Raw genomic sequence first — 17608 nt, 5'->3', positions numbered from 1 at the left:
ATGGAACTACATCTCCGTCCGCAACATCCGTCACCAACACTAGCTAGCTAGCTAGCACACAAGCATCGTAGCTTCAGAAGTAGAGATGTCACTCATAATTACCCACAAATCATAGCGTTGTGATGTTAAAGCTGCAGTCAAGTCTGGCAGATCGAGTCGACTCCATCGAGACCCGTCGAGTGCTCGTCAGTGCACGTGCACCAGATTCTGTGAACGCGCCCGTGTCTTCGCTCATCGATAAACGGCATGGAGTACACGCTGCACAGAGGTAGGCTGGCTAACTTACTCATAGATAGCCTATTTAGCGTATGCTAGCTTGAGGCGTGCGCTTGTGATATTGGTATGCGTGCGAACTGTGAACTGCGCTGAGTGGCTCAAACACATGTCACCGACTTTAAACATGACGTTCCCTGGGAAGGGACGGAGGAATTCAATAAAAAAGGCAACTCACGTTTTTTTTTCGTCGTAGTAGCGAGCTTTCCAACGCAAAATAGGAAAGTTCGTACCGCGAAAACAAGGGGGCGGGGCCAACTTCCGCGTCGCTAGCACCTTCGCGCTAACGTTCGTCAATTCGCGGTAGGACCGAACTATTCGTTACGTTAGCACTGCGAACTCGCGCTTTTACCGAATATTCGTCCGGTAACGCTTATAAATGCCCCAAACTGTGCTCTGCCAGCGGACGAGGTGGCCGAGTGGTTAAGGCGATGGACTGCTAATCCATTGTGCTCTGCACGCGTGGGTTCGAATCCCATCCTCGTCGGAATCTTTTTTATTTTTATTTTTATGAATGAACGTCGTATATAAAAAGTGTGACGCTGCTGTGTTTCCGGTATTTTAACTTATGAGCGCGTTTATTCGATATGTTTGTGGACAACAAATGGCAGCGTTTCTCAGGTTTGTATGACTGGATTCATTTTTAATGAACAAACAAAAATACCAGCACTGAAATTATTAGTATGTTAGTATTATATTATATGTTAGTATTATATTATATATTAGTATTATATTATATATTAGTATTATATGTTAGTATTATATATAAGTATGACGGCTTTTACATCACAACTGTCACTCCTTTGCGTTTCTTTAGTTTCTGCTTTATTTAACATGACTGTCATCTGACTGATAAGCTCTGTTGTGACGTCCTTCACTTGCGACTACGTGTTTCTCGCGGGGGTCCGCGGGCCGTCGGGAGTCTCCCGTAGCCCCGTAAAGACCCCCCTCCGGTCCGGGGCGGAGGTGCACCGTCTCCCCCGGCCCCTCCTCCGTCAGCTGGTCCGGGGCTCGGCGACCTTTGGTCTACACACAGAGAAACACCAGCAGATAAATCACATTATAGACTATAATGTATATCATTTATAGTTACACAAGAAGGACAGAAGTAACAAAGTACACATACTGGAGAATCTTCAGGTACATGTACTGTACTTTTACTTGATATTTATTTCACTGACAACATTTTACTTTTCCTCCCTACGTTTTAAAATTAATATCTGTAGCCTACTTCCTACATTTTCAAAACAGGGTCGTTATATTAGATTGAATGCATTTTAGGGGAATTATTGATTGTGTGCCATAGTCTTGTCAATTAATTATCACCAATTTTGATTTCAATAAATAAGTATTGAGTCTGTTTTTAACATGTGAAAGTAGAAAGTACAGATATTTGTTTTAAATGTAGTAAATAATACTCATAATAATAATCATGTAGAGTGACAAAATATTTGTACTACAAAATAGTAAAATGCCCTTCATATGGATACGTTTGACTTGTACATAAGTACATTTCAGTCCTTTTATACTTTAAGTCTTTTTGAACACAAGTGTGTGTACTTGTACCTGCGGCCGGTTTGGCAGCGTGCTCTTGAACGTCGCCTCTCGATGATGCTGGTCGATGGCGTACTGGTACTTGGCAGCGTTCAGGCCCAGGGCGCCGGCCAGCCTCTCCCCCAGGAAGTCACAGGCTACGGGGGGGGGGGGCAAAATGACATTAGAGCGTCTCTGATTGGCTGTGCTTTGAGTGTTGTGTCACATGACATGACGTACTCAGCAGGGAAACCCTCCCGACCAAAGCGGCCACACTCTTGAACGACAGCCTCGTCTGAAGAAGAAGGAGAAACAACATGAGTTCATATGAGATGAAGGATCATTCAACCAGGAGCGTGTGAGTCTCTGACGTCAGGTGTTGCCGATCCACGTCAACTTTGAGCGTCGCTTTGTGTGAAGAAAGGTTGAAAATAAAGAAGCAGAAGCAGCGTTGCATCATAGAGTACCTTCCGTTCGGGGAGAAGAATGTGTTTCACAACCTGAGTGTTTTCTAGATGTTTGGGTTCAGCAGAGTCCAGACAAACGTAGAATATATGGACAAGCATGAAGGTGATCACATCATCCCTAATTAAAATATATTTAGATCAGCTCACAGATTCAACACTTAAAATAAACTGCATGTGGTGATGAGGCAGCAATAGAAAGGTCCCACCCTCTGTTCAGGTTCACTGAAGGGAGGCCTCCTTGTGGACTGCTGCTGCTCCTCCTCCTCCTCCTCCTCCACCTCCTCCTCCTCCTCCAGAGTTTCTCCGCTGGAGAAGTGGATGATCCTCCTCCGGTTGGAGGGGGCGGGACTCCCGACACTCTCCTGTGTGTCTGCTGACGTCTGACAGACCGGACAGGTTCTTTAGAGAAGTTTGTTTGTCTCCACGTCACATTTATTATTCTTAAACATCCAGAAGACCCCAGAGGGAACATTTACCAAAGTCACACACAGATGTTAAAGGTTGACTTTTCCAGACTGTCCCTGAACACAACCTGAGCCAACATGTTTGTCTTGCTTCATTGTTGCAACACTTACTTCCTGATGGCCGTTCATTCTTCACCAGTCTCTCTCGTCTCAGGTCTCGGGTCTCTGGTCTCACGATGGTGCCCTACGTCCATCCAGACCGGGTCTCTGCTTGGAGGGAAAACCACCTACAGGATCCAGGATCTCAGGAGAGACCTGAGACACCAAACAGCTTCCTTTCACAGGCGAGTGCTTAGAGGCTGTCACTGCTGAGGGGGCGGGGCTTCCTCACGTCAAGGTGTAACCTTCAGCCGCTTGATGTTATTCCTCTTTTGTGTGTCCATTAGCTCAGTGTTTCTCAAATGGGGGAACTAGGACCCCAAGGGTACTTTGGAGTACTGCAGACCTGAGGTATATGTTTTAAAGTAGTGGTGGGAGGGTAAATCTGAGACACAACTGAGATCAAAATAGCACATTTAAGAGTAAAAATCAAAGGATTATTAAGTCATACATTTATGAGGGAAAAAAGTAAATATTTATTTTTCAAAATTACTTTATAATTTCTTAAATTTGTGAGTCTTTTTTAATTTATGCTTATATTAAATATTTTTTCACCATTATCTGGGAGAATATTCACTTTTTTCCCCTGTAACTGTACTACTTTGTCTTTTTTTCTCCTAATACTCTTTTTTCCCCAACTACCATAAGGTCAGGGGATACTTGGCTGAAAACGATATTTCTCAGGGTAGATTATTGAAAAAAACACTTGCATTAGGCAGCCTAGAAGTCAGATAAAAGATACCATAATAATGTACTAAATGAACATCATGCTGGATTGAAGAAAACTTAAAAGAATATATAAAAGTATAAGGTTAGTACATAGCTACAATCCACAATATTTCAGTTTAAGAAATACACAACCAACATTTATCATTTTAGTTTGTTTTGTTCCTTCATTAAATCCTTGTGCAAGAATAATGGTTTACATTGGTGGTTAAATAAAAGCGTTGCTTGAATCATGTTGACATACACATAAATATGTATATATATATATATATATATATTATACATATTTATGTGTATATATACACACGCATACATAAGCACAACACGTGGAGGAATAGACTATGATGGATGATTTAATACCGTTAGAAATACACTTTACATGACGGACGCCATCAGAGGAGGAATAATGAGTGTGACATCATCGTCACGGCGATCTGATTCACCCCGTTTATAAACATTGTTTCCTGGATTTCTACTTGTTTTAAATGTTGCCGTTCTGTATAGTGAACGGCGGTTTCGTGCCTCGGCCGTCATGCTCCCACCGGATCGACACCGAACTCCCCGACCAGCTGGATATAAAGTGCAAACGGTGATAAAATGTGCTTTAATGAGATTTAATGGAGACGGCTGCTGCCGTTTGAGCTCCGGGAAACTAAACGTGCATGTTATGACAGTTTGTACACGTCGCCACCTACAGGGGGAGTTTGTCTGTGAAGCAGCAGCAAGATAAAGTTGCGCCCCTTTAGTGTTGGGGGGGGGGGGGGGGGGGGACTCAATAGATAGAACAGCCGCCTCGACTGAAACAGAAACATAATCAGCAAGATCAGCAGAAAACGTGATTCCAGTCACACAGATTTGTGTTTTCAACTCAAATATCACGCAACAATAGAAATAAATTATGATCTACGATGATCAGGGATCCCTCGGAATGATTCAGCCTCATCCAGCAACAAAGTTTCCTATATGGTCAAAGATTAAGAATAAAAAATAAACACTATGTCACGTACAACAAAACCAACGTACAGTACAAATGTGTTGATTGTAAACTGCCCAGCTAAAACCAGATCCACACAGCAGAGACTCATGATTCACGGTTCTGGTGATGATCCTACGTTGTGATGATGATCCTACGTTGTGATCACATCTCACAGGCCCATCGTGGGATCAGATCCCCGACGGGTTTTCCTCGCCCCGGAGGGCCGTACTCAAACGTGGTGGTTCGGATCTACTTCCTGTTTGTCGGCACGTCTAAAGGCTGAGAAGTAGGAGACACTTGTGTGAGCAGCCGAAGGCACCGTTATCAGACTACGAGGCCACTGAGGCTCGGAACCGGATCCAGAACCAGAATCCTGCTACTTTAATCACCTCACGTTGAGTCCCGATTCAAACTGACGCGTTAGAATGTTTGAGGTTTACTTTCTGAGTGTCTGAGGCCGTTTAGAGGACGCCTGGCTGGGGATGAGATGATGATCATCATAATAATAATATAGTAATAATAAAGGCTGTCATACCCAGAATACAATACGCATGTTTCAGCAGAGATGTAAAACACCATGGATTAATATTAGGAAAAATACATCTGTCCTATGGAGGTTTACATGTGAAGAAGGATGTGATGTCAGCGAAGCGTGAGGCTGAACCCTGTGGCGGGTTTAGGAGACGACACAGCCGGTGTCCTTCTGGGGCTTCAGGTCCGGCTCCTTCACCGGCTTCACCTCCTCCTCCTTGGGTTTGGCCTGAGAGAGATGACATGCAACAAAGGTCACCAGGCTGGAATCGAACCTGCGACGTTACGGCCCCGCGCACTCCAAACACTATGCCGTCAGAATACAGAATCCGGTGCAGCCTACCTTGTCATTTTTGGCTCCCTTGGTGAGGTCAAAGGTGGCGTAGACTTGGGAGGAGCACTGCTCGCTGAGCGGCGGCAGCTCGAAGCCGATTGGCTCGGCTAGGCCGTAACTCGCCTTCAGCTCCAGCTGGGGAGCCTCGGCCGGGACCTTGTGGAAGTATCTGCAGAAAAATCACAAGGCAAAACTTCAGAAAAACGTGGAGTTCAGGAGGAGATTTAAGTTTTGATAATGTTGATCTTCCTGCACAGGGTTCCCACTCCGGGTCAAAGGTCAGATTGCCCAGGACCCAGAAGGGATCTTAAAACAGGCCGACCTCGTGAGCAACAACAAAACAGTGTCAGTATTTTAAACCCGATCATTTGTAAGTTAAGTTGAATGGAGAACATTTATTGTGTCGGTAAACTGGCACTGAACAAACACGTTGCTGTGGCAACCACTCACAGCGTGGGAAAGATGACATGGACAAATGGCAACTAAACTTCCCTGATATTCCAGGATTAGCCGAAAAAATTATCAAATCCCCAGACTTTCCCTGTCTGGAAATACTTTTTAGAATCTCCTGATATTCCAGACATGAACCCTGAAATCCACCAGAGAGGCAGCGTTGACCTCCCTGACCTCTGTGACCTCCCTGACCTCTGTGATCTGGATGGAGTGACTCACATGAAGCCGTTCTCTCTCTGGCATTTCTCCAGCGTGTTTTTAATGAGGACGCCCAGCTTCAGGAAGAACAGCTGCTCCGACGGCTTGGCCGTGCTGCCCGGGCCTTTGGTCTGACGGTACTCTTTACACAGCGCCTCGGCGTGGGAGTAACCTGGGTAACACAGAGGTCACCGTGTTAGGGAAGCAACACGCAGGGAACCAACATGCAGGAACCAACAGACAACACGCAGGGAACCAACACACAACACGCAGGGAACCAACACACAACGCACAGGGAACCAACACACAACACGCAAGGAACCAACACACAACACACAGGGAACCAACACACAGGAAACCAACACACAGGGAACCAACACACAACACACAGGAAACCAACACACAGGAAACCAACACACAACACACAGGAAACAGCTGTGTGTTGACCTAAATGCAAAAAAGTCATTCACATAACATATTCTAAAGGATCCTCTGATCTCTACGTACACTTTTCTGCCTCCTGCAGAGATCGGATGGCCTCTCCACACTTGTCACTGGCCAGCAGTGTCTGTCCGTGATAGCAGTACGCCTGTAAACAGAGTGAACAGGAAGACGTTTAATGCTTCTGTCTTTAAAGAACACGAGGTTGCAGTTTCAGTGAAGTAAACTGAACTCACATAAGCCATGTAGAAGTGCTGCTTCAGCTGGAGGTACTTCCTCCATTTGCTGCTGCACTCGGGCTCCAAGGTGTTCAATGTGTGGTCTGCAGACAGAGATGTGGACCGTTAACAGCCTAATGAGAAGCGCATATACAGATCCTCAAAGAATGGTGGATAACCACTATTGCTGCAAGTCCCAGATACACCAGGATCCAGCAAGACCCACGTGGGCTGGAGGAACCAGAATAAAGTATTGATCTGTGATTTAATATAACCAATAACCAGAGGATGCTGAAATAACTCCATCATGATGGTGATCAGTAAAAAGTGCTGAGTCATGCTTTGTTAGGTCTGTCTGCAGACCACAAGATAACTACTGTTAAAACGCTGGTTTTCTGAATGGAGTCTGGTTGATGGTGCTAGGCTACGCTAACATTGTAGCTGCTCCATCAACACTCCAAATAAGGTCATCTAGACATAAATACAGCAGAGACCTTGTTGTTTGGACCACAGACGGTCTCTGGTTCTACACATAGTCTGGTCCGGTCTCTGGACTAATGTGAGCTACTATCTAGACCTCTGGGGGACCACAGACCCAGGAGACAACATTTGCTTCCCCCATGTAGGATTCAGGGACGTCAAGACGACGATCTCAGCACTTTCACAACGCAGCGTCTCATGGAAGCTAAATTACAAAAACTTGAGGTGTTGGTACCGACCGGCCAATCAGACTTCTGTCATCTGTTACACAAAACTAACACGGAGTTCAGAGAAAAAAACTGCTGCAATGGAATAAGCGCTGTAACACTTAAACAGACATTTACATCACAAGTGCTAAAACACCGACCAGCTTTCTGATAGAAGTTTGCCGTCTCGAAGGCCAGCGCTGCGATCAGCGTGGCGTTGTGCTTCAGTTCAATCGCTCTGGCAATCGTCACTGTAGACGAGAGGAACACATGGCAAACATTTAATTCTATTTTGGTATTTCTACGTCACAATTTCTCATCATGGCAAACAAACAGGGAGATTTATATTTGCAAAATATAGGTTGTATTCCTTTTAAAGGAGTCATAACCTGGTTTTATACGTATCCAGCCCCCCTTGGATCGCTTTGGATCAATTCGTAAAACGTATTAGAAAAAAAAAAAAAAAATTTAATCAAACATTGAGCTTGTTCTGACCCTTTTTCGTACCGCGATTTTATCACGCGAGATTACGCGCGAGGTTTTGACTGGTCCGGATGTGCATTGTATAATATGTAATGAGGCGCGCGTTGATTCGCCGCAGGAAGGACAGAGCCGGGGGGGCTTGCCTGCATGCAGACTCCAAAACATAATGGCGGCGCTTCGGCGATTTCAGGTAGCGGACGGGGCGGGGTTGGGTGGTGAAAGAGGGGTGGGCTTATGCAAGTAGCCGCCACGGTGACGTCACCGAAGGCGCAGAATCAAAATCTCGTGCTTTAGGAATGCACACCCTTGTGTGCTATTCCTGTTCGGAAAAAGAGCAGAAGCGAAAAAACGGCGCCACTTTCAAACTCCAGCCTTTCAGGCAAGTTTCAACTGAGGTCAAACACAGATATGCATGTTTTAACAAGAGAAATTGCGATTTCCTGGTGATGACTCCTTTAAGGTGGATTTTTGGACATATTTACATTATTATGGAAGAAAAAAAGTTTGGGATCAAATCCATTTGGGGACCCCCTGCAGTGACTCTGCAGACCCACTAGGGGTCTAAAAAATAAACTTAATTTAGGATCCCCTCGTGAACATGATACGTTAAAAAAGAAGATCACGGCAGAACATCAGATTCAAACTTATACATTCTTAAGAAATCTATAAGATAAGTGGAATAGAAATGTGTCTGACGGAGGACGAGCCTGGTTGATACGGTTGCTCCGGTTGCTATGGCTAAAGCTGGAGCTTACCTTCCTGTGCCTCGGCTTGGCACTGGATGATGTAGGCGTCGATGGCTCTGGGCTCCAGGTCTCGGCCCTTTTCAGCCGGGGTGATGAGACGCGGGATGTGGACCTCCTGCAACAAACAAGCCAGAGAATGAGTTCCACTTCACTCTCTGCAGGTGTTCTGCTTTCTCTTGGTGTTTGAGAAGACGGTACTAAGGCCCGGAGCAGCGGTGGAAGTGTTGGTGTTTCTATCGATGCAGCTCACCTTGAGGGTTTTGAAAATACCAGCAGCAACTTTCAGGCTCCGGTGAACATCTTTCGCTTCGGCCTCCGTTACGCTAGAGGAACAGGAACACATGTTTACTGTGGTAACATAGCAACAACCAATTATAAACATCAACGTAATCAACTGATTTTACATCAATGAACACGATACAAGAAGCACGTACTTTTCTTTCCCTGCTAGTCTCGAGGCAAACTTGGTGTACCACAGGGCTACGTTGAAGGCCATGGAGACCAGTTCGAAGACGGCATCCTGCTGGGCACTGGGAGGAGAGTTAGAGTACTTAGTAGTTAGGGTCTGTGGTCCCCCAGAGTTCTAGAGAGTAGCTCAAATAAGTCCAGAAACCAGACCAGACTATGTGGAGAACCAGAGACTGTCTGTGGTCCAAACAACAAGGTCTCTGCTGTATTTATGTCTAGATGACCATATTTGGAGTGTTGATGGAGCAGCTACAATGTTAGCGTAGCTTATATAATGTGATTCCGTCCGAAATAGAAATCTCTATACATTTCTATAAAAGATAGAAACCATACTGCCCTACATTAAACCTTAAGCCTTAAAACTAAACTTGTAAATGTTGTGCGACTACGAACGTGACATCGGATCCTTCCTCACCTTGGTGTGTTTCCCTGTAAGGTGTCGGTCCACTTGAAGTTCTGGATGAACCGCATCTTGTTCTCCTGTGTGGTTCCATCCAAGGACGAGATGAAGCCTGTTGTATCGTAAATTATTATTTAAATAAAAAAAGAAAGAGATGCCTTTGTTAGAAGGGCAATTTCCAATCATTAACAACACAATATACTGTTATATGTATAATAATGTGATATAAGCAATTATTATTTTCAAATCAAAGTGTTTTCAGGCAACGATATGTCAAATCATTAATGCAGGGTTCCTACATCTATTCCAAAGTCAACATTTTCAAGCATTTCAAGGTGCAATTTCATGCTTTCCCAGCACCTTAAAGCTGTGAAAACGTTGGCATCTCAACCAGAATTAAAATTAAACTATTGTTTGCCTGAAAAGCATGATTTAGTATCGACTGATCGACCAGTGTACATCTCCAGTCACGTTGTTCCCCTATTTAGATGCCCCCAATAAAATACTAAAACATCTTCAATCTTCAAAATGTCTTCATGATGCCCCCTCGACTCCTAACACCCTGAAAAGACGGAGAGGATGTAAACACACCTTGGAGGAGCGAGAAATATGCATCTGTGGCATTTTTCATGATCTCTGGGTTGCAGGTGACATCGGTGAACATCTCCAGCAGTCTCGCCCTGTTTGTCCTCAGGTCACTGAAGGCATCACACAAACAAACGGCAATCAATGGATGCTCTAAAACACTTGGAGGGAAGAAGGTCAGTGCAATACGTTATTAAATTAGGCTGCTATTGTAGCATCTGCTGCATGAATAACAAGAGAAAAATACTAAAAACATGTAATAGTACTGTTGAATATTAAGGTAGAAATGACAAGGGGTGTCTATAACAGAAGAAAGGCTGAGTATTGATTATTAATACATTAAGTAACCTGTATTAAGAAGCGGTGTGTTTGATGTTTGCCATCATAAAGTACACCTGATTTAAATAAGATCTGCATGGCGGAGGCTGGTGGTGTAATATGCTGACTCATTATAACCGGGGCGTTGCCATGTAGTAAGGCCAACAGGTCATCAAATTACAGTGACATATCAGAGGACGTGACATCATCATCATCAGAGAGGCTACGGAGTCAAGGTAGTTTAAAGTTTTCTTCAATCCAGCATGATGTTCATTTAGTATCCACCCGTCGCTCCTCCACAGTCCAAATATGGTCACTTCCTTCTCTGGTTGCAAGAATAACAAGATGGCGAACTTGAGGCAGATTATGGTTTAACAGAATAACTGGAATAAAAGGGAAATAACTCACAGTAACATTTCTGTCTGCTGAGAGAAAAGAGATCTCCCCACCAACTCCCCCGCTGACCGCTCATCCATCCACACACTCACGCTGTCACTGTCACTCTGTCACTCTCTCGCTCTCTCTCACACACTCACACACACACATCCGTCATTAGAAGGAGATGAGACGTACTTGCATATCTTGTTGGCGGCGGGGCTTCCTGCCACCCCGTAGAAGTTGAAGGAGACGGGCGCCGTCGCCTTCAGCGGGTTTCTGTGAAACCAATGAGCCATCCTGCGGGACGGAGACCGAAAACACGGGGGGGGGGGGGGGGGGCAGTTAACGGACGGGTTCGGGTTCGGGTTCTGGTCCTCAACACAGTCTCGCGTACAGTCTATCGGCTGGACTCACACACACCTAACACCCTCAGCGAGCTCGGTATCAAGCAGCCAGCGTCAACTAGCTTAGCCGTCAACTCGACTAGCGTCACAGCTAGCGGTAGCATTAGCATCCCTCACACAGCTTCCGGTCGCCTCTTCACAGAGTTCCCTCACTAGAAAATAAAACCACACAGCCTCTGGTGTTACCCTGGGCTGACACTGACAGCGTTTCAACATGTATGTATGTTGTCTGTTGTACACGAAGTCACGTTACGTAAGCTACAGAGCGCTACAGCTAACAGCTAACGCTAGCTACATCGATCTGGAAACGTAAAAACGATCGTTTTAAATCGATGTGACGACTAGCGGCCAAATACCCGGATTTAATTGCTTATTTAAAATAAAACGTGCAGTTTTTTCTACTTTCTCACCTCTCCCTAGCGCTGTAGATCTCAGTAGTTTGATTTGATCCTTGTGGAAGAAAAAGTCTCGACAACTGACAACTTACTTCCGGAAATAAACACTGCTTTAGACGCTGACCAATGGCAGCACGCGGTTTGGTCATATGACGCGTGTGTCCGGAAAATACTTCAGATCTCCGATCAGATTGTTCTTTTGTTCCAAGTTTCGGCTGCATCGACAGACTATTGTTAAACTGCTGTCAGATCAGCCGCGGATACTCTGTTATTAGTGTTTTTTCTGACTGGTTATCTCCGTAATATCAAATATTTCCATACTCATTTGGCTGTAATTATAGTAATTATTAAATGTAATGTGCTCTGTATGCAGCCGTTGGCTTTTAGAAGCATTTCCTCAACTGCTAGAATAAAAATGACCTAAAAACCTTAAGATTTTAATTATTTTTTCCTTTTCTCTTCTTATTGTCGTTATAACCTTGTTGTGATATAATGTATAAACTGTGATTGAGTTGTTTTAAAATATTTCACTGGAACCTAGAACACATATTACAAGAAATGAACAGAATTATTAAATAGTTAATATAAATATTAACATTACATATTCATATTATTGTCATTTTAAATAACAAGCTTGATTCAATATAATCAAGTATGATCAAAATATATTTGATTATATTCAAGTCAATTGAGATCTACCAAGACGTAACTCCATATTAAAATGATAATTAAAAGTTATGAACTTATGTTTGGTACTTTCAGATGTATTAATTCCTTCATAATGAATGAAAGGAGACAAAGAATGGAAAGAAAAGTCAGCCTTTTATTCCCCCCCCGCCCCCAATTTGGCAAACATTAGGTGAACAAGGAAACCATTTCAAGTGATTATCAGAAAGAAAGAGTCTAGAAGCGATCATCAAACAGAGAGCGTCATCCGTACAAAGTGCACGTTCATGGCCGTCTTTCCCGCGTTCCTTTAACAATAAGTTTGTGCTTTTCACCATAAAACAGAAGATTATTTCATCATCACATTCATTTCATATTTCTTCACCAGGAATCTCCGTAGCAAATATCAGACGAAGCCACCGTCACCAACAAGTCGCTGAAGTGACCCGATCATTTTTAAGTAATTGTAGAATCAACATTCACATTCCTTTCCCCAACATCTCATTAAGAAAGACTCCCAAAAATATATTTCATTTCAGATAAAGTCCCCTGATATGACGATGCATACAACTGTAATGTTGTCAGTGCACTTGCAAAAAAACTCTTTTATCAGAACTCTATGCTACAAAGTAAAAAAAGGCACTTTTGGTCAGATTTTAAGGCAATATCATCAACATGTTTGTGTTCATAGTCCCAGTTTTACACTTTATGAATGAATGCAAGAAAATCGATCAGCGTATACCCTTTTTATAAACTGCATTTCATTCTGTTCTCAGCTGGATGATATTTCTATTTCTATATACTTCTCTATATATCCCAGAATAAACTTTTAACAAAGAAGGTGCAAATGTAGAAAGGCAGAATCAGAGACGACCCTGATGTTTGCAGAGTGAGAGAGCTGGAAAGAGATTCCAAAAGGTCACTTTTTACCATCAGAGAGCAAATAAGAGTCAAAATCTAAAAGCAAAAATAAATCAATATGTGGAGCGACCATGAGTCCACACAGGTGAGTGGTGTCAGGTGACCTCACCTGGAATGAGCCCTGCTTACAGTGGAGGTTACATTCAGTAACTAATTCCATTATGTGCATGAGATAATCAAAGTCGACTTCAAAAGAGACGGTCTTCGCAGAAAACGTCCCGCTGTATTATTTATTATTTAGGATTGTTAAACCTATAAAGTATGTACAGAATGTTAAATGTGCCCTTTTTTCTTGTTGCAATCGTACCCTTAAAAAAAGCTCACGTTAAAGTGTGAATTGAACACATTGAACCTCACATTGCTGAGCAGTAAACCTGGTCAAACGTTTTGGCTTGTAAAAACACCCGGAGATAAACCGACGGCGTGGAACCTGAACAGCGTGATCGAGGTACGACACAAAAAAACAAAGTCTTTGGCAAAAACCGTGCAGCCGTGCAGGACTCTTGGTCCCGTTTCCCGGAGGAAGACCTGGTTTGAAGTGAACCGAGTTAAAACCCTGCCGCAGCCTCCGGAACCCCTGAAATGTGACACCTGATGAGCATTTACCCATGATGCTTAGAGGAGAGTTAAAGCCGCTTGGCGTAGTTTTTGCACAGAATGTGGTCTCGCACGTCCCCCCATCCCCCGTTCTTCATGTGCGCCTTGTGCTCCACGGCCTCGACGCCGCCGAGCGCCAGCGACGGAGGGAACAGGGCGTCCTTGGCCGTCTGGAGGCCCTCCTCCACCTTCTGCAGGGCCCATTCGGGCCTGCAGCGGTCCTTCTGGTGGAGTCCACAGTCCCCCGTGTGGAGGACCCTGGAGCCCTGCGCCACCAGCACCTTGACGGGCTTCGATATGCAGGTTCCAGAGAGGTGCTGCAGGGTCCAGTCCCAGTTGTAGTCGTCGTAGGTGCAGAACTCGTTGTTGCAGCCCATCAGCTTGTAGTACACCTCGCGGGACATCGCCATGCCGATGTTGTGCTTGGTGGACATCCAGCCGCCGGTGGACACCTTGTTGGACAGCCTGTCGAAGTCCACGAGGCCGTTGTGGTTCCCCAACGCCAGCATGTCACAATCTGGGCAGCTGCTCCGCCGGAACTCCATCATGGATTTGTAGTGATGGAAGAAGTCGGGCAGGACGTAGTTGTCCTCCTCCAGGAAGATGGCGAAGCCGCCGTAGCCCTGCATCACCGGCACGCGCTCCCACACGAAGTGCAGCTTCCACCACCAGTGGTGCTTGGTCTGGGTGACGGCGGCCTCCCGGTAGTGGCCGTAGGAGTCCGGGTGTGCCGCGTTCAGGCATCCTGTTTTGAGCGCGGCGTCCTTGGACGAGTCCCGAGGACAGTCCCGCGGGTCCTTCCCAGGAAACTGTCCGGGATACAGCTGAGTGCTGAAGGGGAAATAAATCTGCAGCACTTTGCAGAAAGTTATCGCCTGCACAATGGTGTTTATTTCCTCCGAGAAGAAGTCGTGGCTGAAGATGAGCAGGAAGCTGTGGACCTCGGCGGCTCTCTCCAGGGACCTGATGAGCATCCTGAGGTACTCGGGCCTGTTGTGGACCTGCACGACCAGCACCAGTCCGGGTTCCCCCGGGAACCTCTCCGCGTTGCGGACGCACTGCTTGTAGTTGGCGCTGAACACCGACCTGGTCAGCTCCGGCAGAGAGTTGAAGTTAAACTTCGCGTCGCAGGAGAGCGCGCCCTGGTTCGCCTGCGCCGCGGGTTCGGGTCCCGGTCCGGATCCAGCCGCGTCCTCGTCGGAAACCAGCAGCACGCGCGTGGAGAAAAGGAGCGTCACGACCACGAAGGAAACTCCCAGCAGCGCGAGCAGATGCCGCTTCATCAGCCGAAACCTCATTTTGGTTTAAAAAAAAAAGCTCAAACGACAGAAAACCCGGACTTTGGACTTCGGAACAGAAACGGATCAACTTAACGCACGCGCCTTCATCGTACACGCGGAGAGCTCGTGCGCGGCGAGCTCATAAACCCACTCCGACTTAAAAGAAGACGTCAAACCTTAATGTGACGGATGCTTTTCCTCGCGCACGACCGTCTGTCCGCGAGCCATTCGCCAAAAACACCAAAAACCAGCCGCTTGTTTTCCCCACCTGCTGGAGCGGGAACGTAGAACGAAGCGAGCGGAGTTAATGTGCGCGTTTTCTTGCGCTAAAACTTCGCGTTAAAAGTGACTTTTTTTCGTCACGACCGAACGCGTCAACGCGCTCGCGCTCTCACAGACCAGGAAGAGGATGACGCGACGATGATACATCTCGGTGCAAGTTATTGACTGCTGACGTGTACAAGCCAGCCCCGCGAGCGAGGCACCGACGCTCGCGCTCAACGAATCATTGTCCCACCTGAAGGTGTGTAACCTGAGAGCGCGAGCGCAATCTGATCTCACCGTTCAGCCGCTCTCTGGACCCGAACCGTTTCAATGTGTCACGCCACTTATTTTGGATAATGACAATAGAGGTCACGTGATTTGATAGGATAAAGGTCACGTGCTTTTATGTCGAGTTTATTTAAATCGCACATTCCGTATAATTGTCTGTTCTTTAGGATAGAAAGCAGAAAAATAATATGCAAGGATAATAAATGACAAATGCATCATATATAGGAACATGTAACATACAAGTATTAAGTATTAGTATATTATTAAAATCTGCTTTCTGTTTATATTACTGTTATTTTAATAAATTAAGTCATTATTTATTTATATATGTTTATTGTACACTATGTTGAGTATCCGTCTGCAATATTTGTGTTTCTAAATAAAGTTCTGAGAAGAAAAAAATGTTATAGAAAGTAATAACCTCTAGTGCAATAACATTAATGGAACAAGGCTCCTCTTGATCATCTCCTCCGGAAGAGGATGTGATTTATTTTATATATATATTTTTTTTTTTTTACTTCTAGGTTCAAAGTCTTTTAAAGTCAGACTTCACATGTGGCACTAATCGTCGTCTGTAATCTTCAGTATCACAGTCTGGAAGTAATTAGTGAGTTTACAACAGGAGGCAACTTCTGAGTTAGCCTTAAAGCTGCATTCCCTCTGCTGGCCACCAGGGGGCGACTCCTCTCTGGTTGTATAGAAGTCTATGAGAAAATGGTCCTACTTCTCTCTGCTGGCCACCAGGGGGCGACTCCTCTCTGGTTGTATAGAAGTCTATGAGAAAATGGTCCTACTTCTCTCTGCTGGCCACCAGGGGGCGACTCCTCTCTGGTTGTATAGAAGTCTATGAGAAAATGGTCCTACTTCTCTCTGCTGGCCACCAGGGGGCGACTCCTCTCTGGTTGTATAGAAGTCTATGAGAAAATGGTCCTACTTCTCTCTGCTGGCCACCAGGGGGCGACTTCTCTCTGGTTGTATAGAAGTCTATGAGAAAATGGTCCTACTTCTCTCTGCTGGCCACCAGGGGGCGACTCCTCTCTGGTTGTATAGAAGTCTATGAGAAAATGGTCCTACTTCTCTCTGCTGGCCACCAGGGGGCGACTCCTCTCTGGTTGTATAGAAGTCTATGAGAAAATGGTCCTACTTCTCTCTTGATGTATTATCTCAGTAAACACTGTAAACATGAGTTTATGGTCTCAATCTCTAGTTTCAAGTCTTCTTCAATCCAGCATGATGTTCATTTAGTACATTATGGCAAACTAAGTACAGTTATGTACATTCATGGTACTTTCCTGGTCTTACCTGTTCAGGTTTGACTGGTTGACTTGTTGCTTGTCCACCACAACAACAAATGGGGGTGGGATGTGAAACACCAACTGGGCTAAACGCCTGTAAAACCGGAACGTCTGGACCCCGATGGAGGGAGAGGCAACGGGGGGATCTGGGACCTGGTGTCAGATACAAAACAGTCGGCTTAAAAAGCAGCATTTCTGCTTCGTTTACGGTGATTTCCCTCAATGCCAAAACAGGAAGTTCTGAAGTTTCGCATCCAAAAAAAACCGGAAACTACGTAGAATCAGAGTTTCAGAACATTCGTCGGGGTAAAACGGTAGATCATATTTAGATTTAGAGGGCAGTAATGTTGTAAACTTGTTGTTGTTGAACATTCAGGTAGCTGTACTTTTACTTGAGTATTTATTTTTCCTCCTTACATGTTAAAACACATATTTGTACTTTCTACTCTTCACATTCACAAAACAGGCTTGTTACTTTAGTTTTAAAGCATTTGAATTATTGATTATTATTTTATTATTAATTTGATGTGAGATTGTAATAAAACAGCCAGTAGAAACTTCCTAAATAGGGATACTTTTACTGTATACTTTCAGTACATTTCGATACTTTTCCACTTGTACTTGAGTACTAAGTAGAACCAGTACTTTTAGTACTTAAGTACTACTTTTATCAGAGGCTTTGTGAACAAGTATTTGTACTTCTACTGGAGTAAAGGATGTT

At 44.8% G+C, this 17608-nt stretch overlaps 3 protein-coding genes across 3 annotated transcripts; all 3 read right to left on the bottom strand.

Annotated features, from left to right (window-relative positions):
- Positions 1–982: 982 nt before the first annotated feature.
- On the bottom strand, positions 983–3327 carry LOC311027338 (uncharacterized protein). Its single transcript, XM_084031326.1, has 5 exons — positions 2849–3327; positions 2480–2653; positions 2047–2101; positions 1840–1964; positions 983–1299 (listed from the first exon to the last, which is right to left on the bottom strand). The coding sequence occupies exons 1-5, from the start codon at positions 2864–2866 to the stop codon at positions 1099–1101; spliced, it is 573 nt and encodes a 190-aa protein (XP_083887452.1). The 5' UTR covers positions 2867–3327; the 3' UTR covers positions 983–1098.
- Positions 3328–3902: 575 nt separating this feature from the next.
- brox (BRO1 domain and CAAX motif containing) lies at positions 3903–11688 on the bottom strand. Its single transcript, XM_084031325.1, has 13 exons — positions 11592–11688; positions 10973–11074; positions 10088–10194; positions 9512–9608; positions 9063–9158; positions 8879–8951; positions 8638–8743; positions 7561–7650; positions 6732–6817; positions 6562–6643; positions 6076–6226; positions 5413–5572; positions 3903–5298 (listed from the first exon to the last, which is right to left on the bottom strand). Exons 2-13 carry the CDS (start codon positions 11071–11073, stop codon positions 5215–5217), a joined length of 1233 nt encoding a protein of 410 aa, XP_083887451.1. The 5' UTR covers position 11074; positions 11592–11688; the 3' UTR covers positions 3903–5214.
- Positions 11689–12377: 689 nt separating this feature from the next.
- LOC311026567 (alpha-1,6-mannosyl-glycoprotein 2-beta-N-acetylglucosaminyltransferase) lies at positions 12378–15753 on the bottom strand. The gene has a single exon (XM_084030206.1). It carries the CDS (start codon positions 15056–15058, stop codon positions 13790–13792), a length of 1269 nt encoding a protein of 422 aa, XP_083886332.1. The 5' UTR covers positions 15059–15753; the 3' UTR covers positions 12378–13789.
- Between the last annotated feature and the right edge of the window lie 1855 nt (positions 15754–17608).

Source organism: Eutrigla gurnardus (genome assembly GCF_963514095.1).
Source record: "Eutrigla gurnardus genome assembly, chromosome: 16".
Classification (NCBI taxonomy): Eukaryota; Metazoa; Chordata; class Actinopteri; order Perciformes; family Triglidae; genus Eutrigla; species Eutrigla gurnardus.
The sequence above is the reverse complement of the archived record's forward strand: the minus strand, read 5'-3'. Positions and strand labels throughout refer to the sequence as shown.

Excerpts from the sequence above, each read along its gene's own strand:
- LOC311027338 (XM_084031326.1), bottom strand. Across the intron at positions 1,965-2,046 it reads CGGGAGGGTTTCCCTGCTGA|CCTGTGACTTCCTGGGGGAG; the intron begins GTACGTCATGTC and ends CCCCCCCCGTAG. Across the intron at positions 1,300-1,839 it reads CGCTGCCAAACCGGCCGCAG|ACCAAAGGTCGCCGAGCCCC; the intron begins GTACAAGTACAC and ends CTCTGTGTGTAG.
- brox (XM_084031325.1), bottom strand. The coding sequence starts at position 11,073 with ATGGCTCATTGGTTTCACAGAAACCCGCTGAAGGCGACGGCGCCCGTC. Across the intron at positions 8,744-8,878 it reads GTATTTTCAAAACCCTCAAG|GAGGTCCACATCCCGCGTCT; the intron begins GTGAGCTGCATC and ends TGTTTGTTGCAG. Across the intron at positions 5,573-6,075 it reads CAGAGAGAGAACGGCTTCAT|ATACTTCCACAAGGTCCCGG; the intron begins GTGAGTCACTCC and ends ATTTTTCTGCAG.
- LOC311026567 (XM_084030206.1), bottom strand. The coding sequence starts at position 15,058 with ATGAGGTTTCGGCTGATGAAGCGGCATCTGCTCGCGCTGCTGGGAGTT.